The sequence below is a fragment of the Phacochoerus africanus genome, chromosome 7 (assembly GCF_016906955.1).
Source record: "Phacochoerus africanus isolate WHEZ1 chromosome 7, ROS_Pafr_v1, whole genome shotgun sequence".
Taxonomy (NCBI): Eukaryota; Metazoa; Chordata; class Mammalia; order Artiodactyla; family Suidae; genus Phacochoerus; species Phacochoerus africanus.
The window spans coordinates 38,358,432-38,372,548 of record NC_062550.1 but is presented as its reverse complement, the minus strand read 5'-3'; the positions used below and the strand labels follow the sequence as shown (position 1 = coordinate 38,372,548).

The following is a 14,117-nucleotide window of genomic DNA, read 5'->3' as shown; positions in this document are numbered from 1 at the left end:
AGTTAGAAGGTGAGGGCAAAAGGTCAGAACAATTTGTCCTGGCCTGGTAATACATCAGCACATGCCCAAACAGTTTTGGATTAAGCAAATATAGGTTTTTTTTTTTAAGGAAAAAAAAAGTCTTCCATTCACTTTCATATGAGATATATATAGATATATAGATACAGATTTTTTTTTTTTTTTTTGCTTTTTAGGACTGCACCTGCAGCATATGGAAGTTGCTAGGCGAGGGGTTGAATCAGAGCTGCAGCTGCTGGCCACAGCCACGAAAGATCTGAGCCACATGTGCCACCTACCCCACAGCTCACAGCAACACCATATCCTTTAACCCACTGAGCAGGGCCAGGAATCGAACCCATGTCCTCATGGATCCTAGTCAGTTTCATTACCACTGAGCCACAGTGGGAACTCCCACTTTTGTATGATTTAAATTAATACTAAAGGAGTTTCTGTTGTGGCACAGGGGATTAAGAATCCGACTGCAGTGGCTGGGGTTGCTGCAGAGGTGTGGGTTTGATCCTGGCCTGGTACTATGGGTTAAAAGATCTGGTGTTGCCACAGCTGTGGCATAGGTTGCAGTTGTGGCTTGGATTCCATCCCTGCCCCAGGAACTTCCATGTGCCATAGGTGCAGCCATAAAAAAATACTAATTAATTAATTAAACTAGAAAAAGTTTTCCCAAGTAAACCAAGCCTGATACTCTATCAGTAAACCTACAGTCTTAAAGTCTTCAGCATAGAATGACCTCAAGAGGTCGCCCAAGCCGGTCTTTAAGTTAAGCTGCTCTCCTCCAGCTTTCCTGAGAGCTTGTTCCCCTCCAGTCTCTGCTTAAACCCCATCCATGACTAGGAGATCACTACCTAAGAGGCAGCTCAGACTCTAGATGTTAGGAAGTGATTTTATGTTCCTAAACCACACTGCCCCATGACTTCAGCCTCGTGAGCTTAGTTCTGCATTCAAAAAGAAAAGTCCATGTCTATTTCCTCTTCTAGAAGGCAGCTTCTTTAAATCTGAAGTCAATGATCTCGTTCCTCTAAGACTTCTCTGTCGTCATCCTGGTCCATCATCTCAAATGATCTCTAATGCTTCCTAAGATAGAGCCCCAAGACACTAGTGCAGCTCTCTAGCCTGGGCCTGACTCACCCAGAGAACATGAGACCTAGGTCCTAGGCTGGGGACAATAGGCTTTTTATCCAGGCTGAAGTTACAGCTCAGTCTTTTAAATAGCTGCATTTCCCTGTTTATCAAATTGAGAGCCAGCTGATCTCCAAACACCATCCCACATGGACAGCCGCCTCAGCAGCTCTCTTGACCATTTGGAATTAATTCCAAATGTCAGCTGAAGAGTTCTAAATCCATGTCTCAGTGTCACTGTAAATCCCACACAGCCCAGGCAGGGCTGCTCCCCTTTCCCCAGTCTAGCTCCCCATTTCTCTCGGTGATGCCAGAGTTCTTTCAGATGACCTGAGCTCACATCTGAGGACCACTCTTCTCCTCCTTAGGCTGGGCCTATCTGGTCCCTCCTCTCAATGCCTTTCCCACTGCTGTTCCCTCTGCCTAGACGGCAGGCCTGGCTCCTCCTTGTCTGCAGATTTCTGTGCAAATGTCTTGTCAAGAGACCTTCACTGGCCACACTGAATAAGGCAGTCCCACTTACCCTGTCCCCACTGCTTTCCATCTCCCTTACTCTGGTCTAATCTTTTTCATGTACATATCACCACCTGGCATATCATATTTGTGTGTTTATTGTCCAACTTTCAACACTAGAGAACACAACCTCGAGATGATAGAGACTTATTCTTTGCAGTTTATCCAGTTCCTGGACAGGGACTGGCACACTGGTGCTACTTGTGGTCAGCTACGACAATGCCTTTAAAGAAATCGCTTTCTTTTCAGAATCAGCATCCGGGCTTTTACCCAGCTGTTTGATGAGAACCTGAAGGAATTCACAAAGCCACTCTATTCAGACACATTTTTCTCTTTGCCCATCACCACTGAGTCAGGTAAGGCTAACCTTTCCATCCACCCACATGGTCCACCAACCACCCTGTCACCTACAAGAGCCTTTAGTGGGGAGATCTGGGGACTTGGCTGATGATGGGGGGAGCAGTTATTTTCACTTGGAATGTAATCTTTATATGATTATGGATTAATGTGGATTAGAGAAATTGCAGAACTTTTGAAGGAGAATAGACTGAAAAGGGCTTAATCTTGAAAAGAAGGTAGAAGTACCAGATTTTTTTTAATGATTTATTAAATTATTTATTAAAATAGTGGGTAAGAGAGTTCCCATTGTGGCTCTGTGGTAACGAACCTGACTGGGATCTCTGAGGACATGGGTTCAATCCCTGGGCTCACTCAGTGGGTTAAGAATCTGGCATTGCCATGAGCTGTGGTATAGGTCACAGACAGGGCTTGGATCTGGCATTGCTGTGCCTGTGGTGTAGGCTGGCAGCTCCAGCTCCAGTTCGACCCCTAGCCTGGGAACCTCCATACGCCATGGGTGCAGCCCCCCCCCAAAAAAAAAAAATATATATATATATATAAATAGTAAAAATAAAAATAGTGGGTGAAAGGAGTTATGGCCTAGTGGTTAAGACTTGGCATTGTCACCACCATGGCTCAGGCTCAATCTCTGGCCTGGGAACTTCCACATGCCACAAGTGCAGCCAAAATAAAAAAGTGAGTAAAAAACATTCAAGTCAAGAATTTGCACAAGCCAAAATAGAAGCAGGTACAAAAGGCTTTCAGTCATAAGTGGGAATGTATACATGAAATTTATACATAGAATGCAGAGGAAAAAAAAGACTAGAAGAAAAAATATTGAAGTATTAACAATGACTAGTAGTGGGATCAAAGTAGTGGGATTGTAGGTGCTTTTCCCCCTTTTGTTGTTATATGTTGCTTTTACATGATAAAAAATGTTGACTTAGGAGTTCCCGTCGTGGTGCAGTGGTTAACAAATCCAACTAGGAACCATGAGGTTGTGGGTTTGACCCCTGGCCTTGCTCAGTGGGTTAAGGATCCAGCATTGCCGTGAGCTGTGGTGTATGTAGGTCGCAGACATGACTTGGATCCCACATTGCTGTGGCTCTGGCGTAGGCCAGTGGCTATAGCTCCGATTAGACCCCTAGCCTGGGAAGTGGCCCTAGAAAAGGTAAAAAGACAAAAAAAAATGTTGACTTAAAAAGGTTTACATAAATTTATGAAAGAAATATCTCTAGTGTGTTAGTGGGAAAGCTTGAGTAATAATAGCAGCTAATATTGACTCTTTACCCTCTCTGCAGAGCTGCAGTTTTAAGCATTGTACTTAGAATAATTTAACCAATCCCCACTACAATCTTTTGAGGTAAATACTATTAGCATCCCCATTTTAAAGGTGCAGATTTGAGGCACCAAGAAATTATGTAACTTGACCAAAATAGCCGAGCTGGGATTCCTGAAACTTTAACCTCTGCACTGCACCGATTCAGAATATCTCCAATATGCTGAGAGCAGCATTATTTTTTAGCACATTGCTCCTTGATACCATTATCTGCCCAGCCTGTCACGTAACCAGTGAGACCAACTCACGCTTGGTCTCAGGAAGTTCTTCTTTATAGCTAAAACAGTCTCTCCTGCTGCATGACAAAAGATGACTCAGCCTCACAAACACTCCCATCTATTGATGCCAGATATAGGGATAATCTCCCACCTTTCAAACCAAAAATGGATCAGAACACAGTTAAGAGGATTTAAATGTTTTTGCTTATAAGTTAATGTTAAGGAATTTGTAAACACAGTTCATCCCCATTTAAAAATATTGTCATACAACAAAAATTGTATGTAGTTCAATAAAAGAAGATAGTAGATATATACACAAAAAAAGAATATTAATCACATTAAAAGAAAGACGGTTGTGTTGATTTGGTGATTGTTGAAAACCAACATCGAATAAACAAAATTAAGGGCTTAAAATGCAACTTCAGGTGTTCCCATTGTGGCCCAACACAGTGAATTGACTAGTAACCATGAGGCCCTGGGTTCAATCCCTGGCCTCTCTTTGGAGCTGCTGTGAGCTGCAGTGTAGGTCGCAGACGTGGCTCAGATCTAATGTGACTGTGGTGTAGGCCTACAGCTGCAGCTCCCAATTCAACCCCTAGCCTGGGAACATCCATATGCTATGGGTGTGGCTCTAAAAAGACAAAAAAAGAAAAAAAAAAAAAACTTCAAAAGTGGACTACTCCTAAAGTTCCCATTGTGGCTCAGTAGACATGAATCTGACTAGTAACCATGAGGACCCAAGTTCAATCCCTGGCCTCACTCAGTGGGTTAAGGATCTGGCATTGCTATGAGCTGTAGTGTAGATCGCAGATGCAGCTCAGATTTGGTGTTGCTGTGGCTATGGTGTAGGCCAGTGGCCACAGATCCAATTCAACCCTTAGCCTGGGAACTTCCATTTGCTGCTGTTTCGGCCCTAAAAAGACAATTAAAAAAAAAAAAAAAAGACTACTCCATAGACCTAAATGCAAGAGCTAAAATAATCAGTCTTTTAAAACAAAACATGGGGGGGGGGGGGGGGGAATAGAAAACATAGGAGTAAATCTTTGTGACCTCAAGTTGGAAAATGGTTTCTTAGCTATGACACAAAAAGCACAGGGACAGACAACAACAGCAAAATAGACAAATAGGACTTAATCAAAGTTAAAAACTTTTGTGCTTCAAAGGATCCCATGAGGAAAGTGAAAAGACAAATCACAGAATGAGAGAAACTATTTGCAAATCATATATCAGATAAGAGCCAAGTATCCAGAAACTTTTACCTTACAACTCAATAATAGACAAATAACACAATTTTAAAATGGGCAAGGGGTGTGAACAGACCTTCCTCCAGAAGATACACAAATATCCAATAAGCACATGAAAAGATGCTCAACATGATTAGACGTGCAAATCATAACCTCAATAAAATACCGCTCATACCCACTAAAATGGCTATAATCAAAATAACAAATGTTAGCAAAGATACAGAGAAATCGGAACCCTCACATATTGCCTGTAGAATGTAAAACAGTGTAGCTGCTTTGAAAGCAGTTTTGAAGTTTCTCCAAACATTAAACCTAAAGTTACCATCTAACTGAGCAATTCCATTCCTAAGTACATTACTCAAGAGAAATGAAGAAAAAGACTTGTACATGAAGATTCATCGCAGCATTACTCAGAAAAACCAAAAAAAAAAGAACCCAAATGTCCATCAGTGGCTGAATGGCTAAAGAAAATGTGATACATCCATACCGTGGAGTATTATTCAGCCTGAAAAGGAATAAAATACTCATGCATGCTACAACACTGATGAATCTTGAAAACACAGTATGTGAAAGAAGCCAATCACACAAAGCACATTTTTAGGACTCAGTTCCTATGAAATGTCCAGAGGAGGAAAATCTGTGAAGACAAAGGAGATCAGTGGCTGCCAGGGTCTAGGGAGAGGGACTGGAGAATGATAGAAAAGGGACATGTGGATTATTTTCGGGGGGTGATGAAAATGTTACAAAATTGAATGTGGTAATGAGTGCAAACCTCTGGGACTATACAGAAATCACTGAATTGTACCGTTTAAATTGGTGAATAGTCTCGTAGGTGAACTGTATTTCAATAAACAGTTTTTAAAACAGGTTCCCTGTTCACATACTCCCAGTGGCAATGTCAGACCAGATAATCAAAATGGGACTTGATTACAATAATTCTGAGCAATTCACTGGATTTACCAATGTCCCAGATGCTGTATAACACATTTCATACAAATGAAATGGCATATTTACCTTGGTGGCAAACTGCTGGCCTTTATCTTTACACACAAACACAAATGAAGTCCCGAATTCCCTTATAAACGGAACACCATTAACTTTAAAGGTATAATGTTCAACCGGCTGTTTTCATGGTGGTAGCCAGTGTTTCATCTGTTCAGCTGTATACTCCTAGCCTTTTTTTTTTTTTTTTTGGTTTAGTTTTCCAACATGTAAGTTTTGTTTTGTTTTGTTTTGTTTTTTGTCTTTTTTGCTATTTCTTTGGGCCGCTCCCGCGGCATATGGAGGTTCCCAGGCTAGGAGTCTATTGGAGCTGTAGCCTGGGGCCTCCGCCAGAGCCACAGCAGCGCCAGATCCGAGCCACATCTGCAACCTACAGCACAGCTCACGGCAACGCCGGATCGTTAACCCACTGAGCAAGGGCAGGGACTGAACCCGCAACCTCATGGTTCCTAGTCGGATTCGTTAACCACTGCGCCACGATGGGAACTCCGTCCTAGCCTTTAGGTAACACATGCCTTAATGTGGGCATCATTTGAATTCCTCTGTAATAACGTTCCTAGGGAGGTAGGGTTTCAGTAACTTATTGGTTCTTCTTCCTTTTTTTTCCTTTTTAGGGCTGCACTTGTGGCGTATGGAGGTTCCCAGGCCAGGGGTTGAATTGGAGCTGCAGCTGCCAGCCACAGCCACAGCCACAGCAATACTGGATCAGAGCCGCATCTGTGACCTACACCACAGCTCATGGCAGGGGCCAGGGGTAAAACCTGTGTCTTCATGGGAACTCCTTACTGGCTAACACTGATTTTCCCACTGATGGGTTTGTTGTTTCCATCTGGATTATTTTAGAGCCTTTGTTTGGAGTTATTGAAGGTGTGAGTGCTGGTCTGTTCTTGATTGGCATGCTGGTGGCTGTGGTTGCCTTATTCATCTGCAGACAGAAAGCCAAGTGAGTACAAAGATCCTTTTGGCGACTGGGTCCATAACTTTAAAGATATACCTGAAAATAAATGCTCTTCAGCCTGAAAAGTAAGAAGGGAAAAACCACTTAATTTCTCCAGGTTAAATCTCCTTTGCTTCTCAAGAAAAATAAGAGTCAAACACTAAAACTATGACTGGCTTTTTTCAGCCTCTCTATACACCACTGCTGAGTCTTGCCCTAATCGAATGACTGAGGGCCATCTGTAGCCTCATTTGAATGTGAAATAGCTCCTTTTGCATAGGAAAAAAATCCTGTGTGTGGTTCAATTACCTCAAAGACAGAGATGTCTGCAGATTGTATATCAGAAAAGCACAAATGCTTTTCTGAAACATTCTGAAAAGCATGGTTGATATCTCCATTTAGTGGTTTATATCTGCTATGCTAACTAAAGAAGGGACCAAAAATGGAGTTCTCTGATGGCTCAGCCAGTTAAGGCTCTGGTGGTGTCACCGCAGTGGCTTGGGTCACCACCGTGGCGAGATTCAATCCCTGGCCTGGGACTTCAGGTGTGGCCAAAAAAAAAAGAGAGAGAGAGACCAAAAAGAACTAAAGCATGTGGCCCCAGTGCCATGCCATCTTCCCTTAGGAAATTTTCTTTGGCACATCATCCTTTCTCTTGAAGTTATGTCTTGCATCTAAGGTTTACTGTGTTTTTTTTTTTTTTTTTTTTCAAAGGAAAGTTTTATTGAGAGTGTGGGAAGTGATTATGACCTGTAGCCAAAAACCAGAAGACAGATCTTCAGCTATTGCAGAGATCTGTTTTTGAGTGGGAAAAATCTATTTCTTCTTTATGTTCTTCCTCCCTTTTCCCTCCCTCAACGAGATGTTGGCTGAGTGTGAACGTACATGAATACTGAAAAATCCACATTTGCACAAACATGCACAGCCTTACCATAAATGGAGAAATGTGTTTAAATTAGTTCATAACCAGAATATAAATCCTCTCCCTCCATGTTTCAGCCATGGTCGAGAAAGGCCCTCTGCCCGCCTGAGCATTCGCCGAGATCGACCACTGTCTGTCCACTTGAACCTGGGCCAAAAAGGGTGAGCACCACGATTTCCTTCACTTCATGTATTGAAAGATGAATTGACTGCATTAGATGAGGTTTGCTAACAAGATCTTTCTTCTTCTGCCTTCCCTTCACAGTAACCGGAAAACTTCTTGGTAAGAGAGAGAATTCATTAATTACTCTATTACCCACTTTTGAAATATAACTGGGGCTGGGCATAGCATCTTCCCTTTGCTTCAGTAATCTTTTCTTTCTATTTATTTTTAACTATAGCCCAATAAAAGTAAATCAGTTTGAAGGGCACTTCATGAAGCTGCAGGCTGACTCCAACTACCTTCTATCCAAGGAATACGAGGTACAACTCAGACACGATGATGCTCTGACACCCCCGGTCCTTAGCAGAATTTTCCTCCCCGCCTTCACTGTGGAATCACCAGCTGATTGGGCTCAAGAGCTAGGATGACACTTAGAGTCTGAGCTGAGAATCTCTTTATGCCTGAATCCATTCCCTGAACAATATCCCACCTAGTCTCAGAGGCCAGTTTGATCTCCAGAAGAGCACAACAAAGTGCTACCTAGATCAGGTGGTAAGAAAGAATTCAACTTCAAATGCAAATGCAGGCTGTCAGTCATCTAACATGGCCTTTTGCTTGACTGAGAGACAATGTGGTTTGGTGAAAAGTACCCAGGCTTTGGATTCAGTGCCCAGCTTTGCCACCTGGGTGACCTGGAGCACAGGGAGCCTCATCTGTATAAAAGAGATGGATACTTCCTGTGGGGCTGTTGTGGGGTCAGAGCTTAGGCATGAAGCATATAAGACATTCCATAAACAGTAGCTAGTGTCGCATATTCTTATGTGACTATGTATCGAAGATGTATGACTTGCCTTATTCTATTTCCCATTCTCCTACAAACTTATTTTTGACCTCATAGGACTTAAAAGATGTGGGTCGAAACCAACCATGTGACATCGCACTCTTGCCAGAGAATAGAGGGAAAAATCGATACAACAATATATTGCCCTGTGAGTTTTGTGCTGAAATTTGTAATACTATCTTCCACTAGCCATTTCTTCCCTTTTCCAGGAGTAAAATGGGGCTAAAGAAATATGATATAGCTGGATATGGGAGATCTGAAGCTCTGAATGTCTTTAAAAAGAAATGATTTGGAGTTCCCTTCATGGCTCAGTGTTAACAAACCTGACTAGGAACCATACGGATGTAGGTTTGATCCCTGACCTTGTTCAGTGGGTTAAGGATCCAGTGTTGTCGTGAGCTGTGGTATAGGTAACAGATGTAGCTTGGATCCCACATGGCTGTGGCTGTGGCTGGCCTCTGGAGCTGTGATTTGACCCCTAGCCCGGGAACTTCCATATGCGGCCCTAAAAATTAAAAAAAAAAAAAAAAGAAAGAAAGAAAGAGAGGAAGGAAGAAAGAAAGAAAGAACAAACTTGCATGTTATTGTACTTCCCTCCAAAAGGGTCTCAACCAGCTGAAATTTGGGCTATGAGAAGCCTTTTATGCTGGTCCTACGGCTTCTCCTTGGGGGCCTAAGAGTGGTAACAGGGTTAACAGTAAAGGGCCAACCTGGGTTTACTTAAAAGTCTTTAGCAATTTTTATGTGGGGTGTGTGTGTGTGTACAATTAGGTGAAACAACAGAAGGTAGTTTTTCTGGATTGTATGCATTCCAACAGTGAAAGGGAGCTGGCCAGTCCATCAGGGAAATGGTATAGTGTTAAGAAATCAGAGAGGGGGCTTCAGGGAGCATTAGGCTTGTTTGTGTGTTTCTGGGCCACCTGTGCAACCAGAGGCAAGTTAGTTAGCCTGTCTGAGCCTCATCTGCAGATGAGAATACCTCTCTTGTGGGGCTTTTGTGGGGGTCAGAGCTAAGGCCAAGCATTCTATAAACAGTAGGAAAACCACCCCCAGACTTGCTGACAAATTTCTCTCAATAAACTTCCTTCCAGATGATGCTTCTCGAGTGAAGCTGTCCAATGTGGATGATGACCCGTGCTCTGACTACATCAATGCCAGCTACATCCCTGTAAGTGCACCCTGGGGCCACAGGCACTGGGATGGAACCTTGATGGGTTGCTATGCTGATGGCACCTCTTCTCCAATGTGCTTCCCTTGTCCTCAGGCTGGGAAACATATTGGTTTTGGAAGATCATGTCTGACTGCCGTAAAAGGCAGGCTGTCCAATTCAATCACTGCCAAGGCCCGTTTTTCACAATGGCTATAGTCACATAGGATTATAATAAGCCCAGGAGGCATTTTCAAAGGTTATTTTCTCTCTGCAGCCCTTAGTCAAGATTAGAGCTCCCTGAGGAGGCTGAACCTCCACTGCTAAGGCTGCCTCACTAGGGAAGCTGACGCAAAGTTATGTGGATTTTTGAAAACCATAGACACAACTCAAAGATTGTGTCAGACCTTTGGGCTCGGAACCTGGCTAGCATCTCGCCAGCTTCCCACAGCACCTACAGTGAAAAGAATGTTAAGGTTAGTCAGACTTGGTTTGAATCCCATCTCTGCCCCTTTCTGACTCTGGGATTTGGGCAAGTTATGTCACCTCTTTGGTTCTCCATTTCCTTTTCCAAAAAAAAAAAAAAAAGGATTTTTACTATTTACCATCGCGGCACAGCAGAAATGAATCCAACTAGGAACCATGAGGTTGCGGGTTTGATCCCTGGCCTCGCTCAGTGGGTTAAGGATCCGGCGTTGCCGTGAGCTGTGGTGTAGGTCAAAGATGCGGCTCGGATCTGGCGTTGCTGTGGCTATGGCATAGGCTGGCAGCTGTAGCTCCAATTAGACCCCCAGCCTGGGAACCTCCATATGCTGTGGGTCCAGACCTAAAAAGACAAAAACACAATAAAAAAAATTAAAAAGAAAAAACACTGTACATTGAAGAGTAACTGTAAGTGAGACACTGGGCTGTGTAGAGGGACAGGGTTGGATGGAATCCTGATCCTTAAGGAACTCTCAACAGAGCTGGCGCATCAAGATATGACAAGCGATACCCTGAGAAACAGGCTAGAGCAGTGCTTCTCCAGCATCAACATACATCCACATCATCTACAGGTCTCCTTAAAATGCAGCTTCTAATCAGCAGGGCTGGGGTGGGACCTGGGATTCTGTATTTCTAATAGGCTCCTGGAGGATCCCCCGGCTGATGATCTGAGGACCACTCTCTGAGCAGCAAGAGGCTAGAGGTTGCTCAGAAGCTTCTGGGAGGAGAACATCCTCTAGCAGAGAGAAAATAAAGGCAAGCTCAGCAGAGCAGGCAACATGCTGAGACTTGGAGGATAAATACGGATCAGCCAGAGGAGAAACAGTGTTTGGGTGGGCAGGGTGGCATGGGGGTGGCAGAGGTGATACAGTGTAGACGCCCTGAGGAGAGGCAAGGAGAGAAAGAGCTTCGACTGGAATCTGCAAATAATTCTATATTGTTGGAACGCAGGACGAGTGGGTGAAGATATCCTAGCTCGCAGAGTTGTGGTTATGGTTAAATAAGATCTGTGAAAGTCCTGACTCACGGCATGTTATAGGGTAGATGCTCAACAAACAGTGGCTTTTCTTCCCTTAAGTTTTCTTTGCATGGCATCTCTTGCCAACATCCCAAATCAATTATCCGAAATGACTAAAAATCTTGTATGTTAAAGAGGGAAAGAGCCTAATCTGCAGCAATTTCTCAGACAGTCCATACACACACACACACCACAGACACACACATGTATATATTCACAAACACACACACACCTAATTGAGGGTGAATTATTTTCTAAATTATTGCCTGAGACCTCCATGGTCTATAAGAATAAACCCAACCTAATAAAAAACCTTGGCTCTTAACAATGGTTCAGTGTTCCGGCCTTTGTCCTTCCTGCTCCCAAACCTTGACACTTGTGTTAGTATCTTTTTCCCAAGTCAAGGGCCTGGCAAAGACTCACATATCATCTAATCCATAGAGCTAAGCCTTTGTGTAGAGTTCTGAAGAGGCCCATTGTTTCTGACTCTCCATATTGTAAATTCATCACAGGGCAACAACTTCAGGAGAGAATACATTGCTACTCAGGGGCCTCTTCCCGGCACCAAGGATGACTTCTGGAAAATGGCGTGGGAACAGAATGTCCACAACATTGTCATGGTGACCCAGTGCGTGGAGAAGGGCCGAGTGAGTAACAGGCTTCCTGACATCCCAACTTTGCTTCCTGCCAAAAGTTAGATGGAATTCTACTCTGCAACCCTATCATAGGCAAAGCCCAGAAAAGCCAAGTAGGCATCATATGAGACTACTGGTCATGAATTAAACTACTAGATTATAAAAGGCTCTATAGTCAACTCGGGTGACACCCACTTCTGATGCTGGGTCTGAAGTTTCTGTCAAAGATCTTTCCATTGGACGACTGGGATTCTCAAAAGTGCCTGTGACTCTCAGAAAGACTACCTGGCCTTTTGTCCGCTCCATCCTCCCTTGTGTGGGGAGAAGAGATAACATGGCCAGAGTCCCTGGCTCCACCACTGCTTTCAGTAAAGTATAAGAAGTGAATTTTAGGAGTTCCCATTGTGGTGCGGTGCAAATGAATCCAACTAGGAACCATGAGGTTGCAGGTTCGATCCCTGGCCTCACTCAACGGGTTAACAACCCATCTTTGCCATGAGCTGTGGTGTAGGTCACAGACGCAGCTCAGATATGGCTGGCAGCTGTAGCTCCGATTAGACCCCTAGCCTGGGACTCTCTATATGCCTCAGGAGCGGCCCTTTAAAAAAATTAAATAAAAGGTGAATTTTAGGCCGGGTCTGCACACACACAGTAAAGTAGTTATCTGGACGCAAACCTCTTGTGATAGCATTTAAAATCCTCTTCTTTACATGGTTACTTTAAGGATTAAAAGAGAGATTACATGAAGTGCCCAGTATCTGGGCTCAATAATTATATGGTCATAATCCTCTTTCACCTGTCTCCACCTGGAAATGTAAGCTTAGTTAAATGTTCTGACTTCTCAAAGATCACCTGGCATCCAGGGCTGGCTTCAGTTTAGAACAGTGATGTTAAAATATAAACAACAACAAAAAAGGGTCAGGGAGACAATGCTTTCCTCTGCACAGCTAGATCTTTCTTTAAAAAAAAAAAAAGAGAGAGAGAGAGAAATTGTTAAGACATGGTTTATGTGCTCCTGGGCAAAATGCTAAGGAAATCAGCAAAATCTCAAGCCAGAGAACTCTGAGCCTGAAAAGAAAACGAACCCAGAGGATGGGGGCTTTGCTCCTTGTACAGTATCTTTCCTTCACTTGGCCCAGCTTCGACCTTGGCCACGAGAAGTTCATGCAAAGCCAATGGTCAAACTGCTTCAGCAGCTGACCCTGGATTCCAACTCGGGGAGACATGTCCAGCAGGGAAAGTCCAGGTTCGTGGAGGAGGCGCCTTTCTGGACTCACTTTTTTTCTGCCCGTCTTCCTCTAGGTAAAGTGTGACCATTACTGGCCGGCGGACCAGGATTCCCTTTACTACGGGGACCTCATCCTGCAGATGCTCTCGGAGTCCGTGCTGCCAGAGTGGACCATCCGGGAATTTAGGATATGCAGCGTACGTTCCTTCGACCTCATTTAATGACACAGCTTGGGAGGTGCCCAACAGCTGTGAATCCCATTTCTGCTGCCTTCCTCTCCTGTGCTTTCAGAACCTGGGACTCCCCGCCTGGGCATGGCTGTCACCTGTGCAGGTTTGGTCAGGGCTGTTGGTCTCATTACCCACTTTGTTTTTATAGGAGGAGCAGCTGGATGCGCACAGACTCATCCGCCACTTTCACTACACGGTGTGGCCAGACCACGGCGTCCCAGAGACCACCCAGTCCCTGATCCAGTTTGTGCGCACCGTCAGGGACTACATCAACAGGACCCCGGGGGCCGGGCCCACCGTGGTGCACTGCAGGTACCTGGCCACGTGAAAGTCAAAATGCTAGCCGGGAGCCTTAAAAAAGTCCTAGGCCAGAGGAATGGGAGGCGCGGGATGGAGGATTTGTTCGGGCAAATCAGCCAGCTTAGGCCCAGAGGGTGTTCTTCCGCTCTCTTCCATCCCCTCCTGCCCAACCTCACTCTCTTGCACACTCTTCACTGCCCACCTCTCTCTGGCCCTCAAACTCCATCCTTCTCTCCCTGCGATACTAAATGCAAAGTCCTTATGTGACTCCCAGGTCCCTGATAGTCCGGCTCCAGCTCACACCTCAATGCAAATTTACAGAAACTCTCCTCCCCCTCTAGCTATGGAGGAGATCGCTTCTGCTTATCCTTGCCTCTTGCGATTCTTCTTGCTTGGAATGGCCTCTCTTTGTCCTGCACCTGTTT

At 44.3% G+C, this 14,117-nt stretch overlaps 1 protein-coding gene across 1 annotated transcript in view; it reads left to right on the top strand.

The window, feature by feature from the left end:
- PTPRB (protein tyrosine phosphatase receptor type B) overlaps window positions 1–14,117 on the top strand; it is a 126,008-nt gene that overhangs the window by 98,859 nt on the left and 13,032 nt on the right. Inside the window, 10 exon segments of the mRNA XM_047787197.1 lie at window positions 1,897–2,003; window positions 6,633–6,732; window positions 7,726–7,809; window positions 7,913–7,930; window positions 8,049–8,130; window positions 8,709–8,799; window positions 9,743–9,819; window positions 11,812–11,946; window positions 13,237–13,359; window positions 13,541–13,704. Of these exon segments, the coding sequence (XP_047643153.1) occupies window positions 1,897–2,003; window positions 6,633–6,732; window positions 7,726–7,809; window positions 7,913–7,930; window positions 8,049–8,130; window positions 8,709–8,799; window positions 9,743–9,819; window positions 11,812–11,946; window positions 13,237–13,359; window positions 13,541–13,704 (981 nt within the window).